The sequence below is a fragment of the Primulina eburnea genome, chromosome 8 (genome assembly GCF_022965805.1).
Source record: "Primulina eburnea isolate SZY01 chromosome 8, ASM2296580v1, whole genome shotgun sequence".
Taxonomy (NCBI): Eukaryota; Viridiplantae; Streptophyta; class Magnoliopsida; order Lamiales; family Gesneriaceae; genus Primulina; species Primulina eburnea.
In genome coordinates this window covers 6,194,956-6,198,861 of record NC_133108.1, presented here as the reverse complement: position 1 = coordinate 6,198,861, position 3,906 = coordinate 6,194,956, and the positions used below count along the sequence as shown (strand labels likewise).

Sequence of the window (3,906 nt, the reverse complement as noted above, 5' to 3'; positions counted from 1 at the left end):
ATTTACCAGTTATGTGCATGTGTTGTAACAGCTGTTAACAACATGAATTTGAATATATTAATTAAGCACACAAATAAACTTTAGTGAATAAAATAAGATATAATAAATCACACACAAATATATACAAATATTTATGCGGTGTCTCAAATCAAAACGATTAATTAGAAAACATATACGTTTACAAAAAATCAATACTGGTGAACAAATAAACGCTAACTCCCAGCAAAATACATCCAAACATATATATATATATATATATATATATCAAACTGTATAACTAAAACTACGTACGGATGCAACAAACGTGAAGCTGAAGTTCTCGAATAAATGACATATTAACCAAAACAGTGATTAGGTCTTTAGATGGAGCTCTTTTCACTTATGTAATTCTCTGTTTTCCTACGACGTTTTACTGTTCTCCTTCAACTCAAAAAATTTATATACTTTATTTGTACTAAAATTTATTATTTGTATATATTCTTAGACAAATATGGAAACAATGAATAAACTCTTTCGAATAATAATATAATATTTAGAGATAAATATCAATATTCTAAAAAAATTCTAATATAACAAAAACAGAACTCCATATATTAATATCACATTATTATAAAAAAATAACTTAATTAAAAATTAAAATATTCCTTTCACGTACATTATAATTTATCATCCAATATAAATAGATAAATAATTCACGGACCAAAATAAAGTTTGTTCTAATCTCTTACTATTTATTAAGGCTGAGTAGGTTAGAGTAATTTCCTTGATCTGTTTTTTAAAATACCTAAAATACCCTTCACCCCATTCTCTACATTACTAATTATATATATTAATAAAGTGTTAAAAAATAAAAGCAAGTCACATGTAGTTTAGTGGATAAAGCTTATGTTTCTTAATCATGAGGTTGTAGGTTCAATTTTTGCTTGGGTCTTTTTTATTCTTTTTTAATTTATTTTTTAGTTTATATATCAAAATTATAATGTAGCCACTCATTATTTCTTATAAATATATTTTGATCCTCATTTAAATATAAATCAAATAAATTATAAAAACATATCGTACAAACACGCAACGTGTGCGTTGTAGTAATTTATATAATTGTAGCTATGTTCACGTGAAACCTTACACATCCATCGATACCCATCGCCCACTTAATTAAAAAAGTGCCACTAGAATTTCAGATAATTACAGTACCACCCACGGTCGGTCTTCTTATTTTATCCATAGTCTATATAATTACGAAAATTGTCAAAGTTGGATCTTTATTTTTTATCATCAAAGTTAGATTTTTATTTTTTGTTGGTTTTACTATTTATGTTTCACATAGTATTTACGTGACGTCTAAAATGATAATATAACAATAAAAAAAAGTAAACGTGACACTGCAAAATTGCCTAATTTCAACTTTATGCCACCACAATGCAAGGGTCCAAGAAAAAAAAACACCAAAATATATTATAAGCTCTAAATTTATTTTAGAACCCTTCGAGTTCATACCAAATAATCCCGCACAAAAAAAGAAAAAAAAAATACATATATAAACCCTTATAAACTAAATATATAACAATTGCAAACAATATATTACATTTCATTTTTGCCAAACTACATGCATAAATTAAGAATATATAGTCTATTTCCTTGTTCCTAGGCTTGAGCCAAATGGCGAATATCAGTGGGATATGCATCCGATGCCCTTTGAGCACTGTATGATCTCCTCCCGATGATAATATTCGCTGCTTCTGAGGGATGAAATGCATCCCAAAACAAATATTCATCTCTATTCGGGCATGCAGGTTGGAAAGGGAGACATGTAATTTGCCCATTGTTCCTCCCCACACCGCAGCATCCAGCATTTGTCACCCTTAATCCTGGTTTAAAAATAAGGAAATAGAAACTTGTATTATTGGCTGCATCATAATCTTGAAAAAAATGAACAAATTATTCTGTCTTTGTACAAACGTACCGAAAGCCGCTGGATTGTTTATTAAGTCTTGGAAAATTCCATAGGCATTGATGTAGATGAACTTAGCATCGCGTGAATTGCTATTGAAGTCATCGACCAATGCCCTGAGTCTGGCGTTGAACATTTGGTTTGCGCTGTTGATTCTTTGTACACACGTGACTCCGTCGGGGCTGTTTTGTGCCAATGCATTGGGGCTGCATCCGATTTGGCCTATCCCTATCAAAGCAAACTTCCTTGCTCCAAAGTCATATAAAGTCTACATGTATCAACCCCAACGAATGAAAAGGAAAAAAATAGGTCAAGAATATTCGTTAGAAAGATTAAGAAATACTGTGGAGAGCAACTATGAAACATCGGAACTAGATTGTCGGTAAAAAGAACTGATCAACAGTTTCAAAAGTTCAAGAAGATGGAACTTGTATAGAAACAGAGACAAAACATGCATACCCTTAACTGATCGGTATATTGCTCAATGAGAACTTGAGCATATTGTTGAGGCGAGTACTGGCGGCTGGTGGGGTAATTGTTGGGCATGAAATAGTTGTTGAGGTAGTCGTTGCTGCCTACTCCAACGGAGTATATGCACTGGCTCAAATAATTTGCGGCCGTGTCTTCGTCCCCGAGTATGTCCACTATTTGCGAAACTGTGTTCTTGTAGTTGTTTATCTGTCCACTAAAATCTATTCGGTCTCCCTGATCATTATATCAGTGTGAGGCTAGTGTTAATATAGTGATTAATAGCGTGCAAGTTTTTGAGTTCGTGGAATACATTTTCGTACCAGTTGCTGACCGGTTTCTCGCCTGATTCCAGCGGCGGCGGATGCGTAGTTTACCCCCTGGAGAATTTGTCGGCCGCGGGCGGTGGCATATGGCGGAATGTAGTCATCAAAGCCTAGTAGCTCCGCTGAGAGTATTGGAAATTACAAGAGTCATATTAATTAATAATCGATTAGCATGTATATAAATATATAGTAATTTGAATCGTTTATCTATAATAAATTGTCAAATTACTTCTTTTCTCAAAACTTGATAAAGAAAGAACCGATGTCAGCAAAGTGTAACACTTGAAAAATAAGAAGGAATTGTGGATCGGATCAAGAAAAAATTATTTTTTTAAAATTATAAATAAATCTTATTAATTTTAAAGCAAAATGGTAATCATCCACTCTCATGTACTGCTTACTTTTAGAAATATTTTATTCAAAGATTTAATTTTTATATAAAATGTTTATATATTATATTTATTTTTTATAAAATAATTTTCTTATTTAAATTTTGGGACTTATTTGTCCGGTTATTTGCGTTTTCATGCATGACTAAATATGAATTAATGGAATAAACCCAAAAAAGAAAGTAGGAGCTTACCAACGACATCAACGGTAGTTCTACCGTTCGAGAACCTCCCCGTCGGGCCACCGGGGAAATCAATGCCATAAGGCAAATAATTAGCTCTCGCCAACGACCGAATGTTATTGTTGTTCCCATTATCCACCAACGAATCACCAAATATAAAGTAACATGGCACCTGAGGCTCCGCCGTAACCCCGTTACCCACAAGATTCATGATCGCCGCCACTGCCACCACCACCCATCTCAAAAACCCACAACGCATTGCCATTTATATATCCAAAGGAGGATAAATAATGCGACGGCAGCAGTAAAAGTGGAGTCTAGAAGAGTAGTGGATATGTATAAGGGAATATTGTAAGTTAAGGCAAGACGATTGAAGTGTATATATAGTAATGGAAATTAAGAAGACTCGAGAGATGTCAAAGCGTACTTTTTGTGTGTGCATATATGGAGTTGGTTGGACGCATTGATTTCACGCGGATACGATATGCGAGCTTCAACAGTAGTCAGCAATGCCAATTTGTTGTTGACCCGGTCTTGATTTCTGCTAACCGGTCCATTTACCATCTTCTTAGTGTAAACTTATACGAGGA

General features: G+C 33.4%; 1 protein-coding gene across 1 annotated transcript; it reads right to left on the bottom strand.

Annotated features, from left to right (window-relative positions):
• Window positions 1-1,436: 1,436 nt before the first annotated feature.
• LOC140838728 (GDSL esterase/lipase At1g29660-like) lies at window positions 1,437-3,681 on the bottom strand. The gene is made up of 5 exons (XM_073205245.1): window positions 3,329-3,681; window positions 2,743-2,867; window positions 2,411-2,656; window positions 1,964-2,219; window positions 1,437-1,868 (listed from the first exon to the last, which is right to left on the bottom strand). Exons 1-5 carry the CDS (start codon window positions 3,579-3,581, stop codon window positions 1,645-1,647), a joined length of 1,104 nt encoding a protein of 367 aa, XP_073061346.1. The 5' UTR covers window positions 3,582-3,681; the 3' UTR covers window positions 1,437-1,644.
• Between the last annotated feature and the right edge of the window lie 225 nt (window positions 3,682-3,906).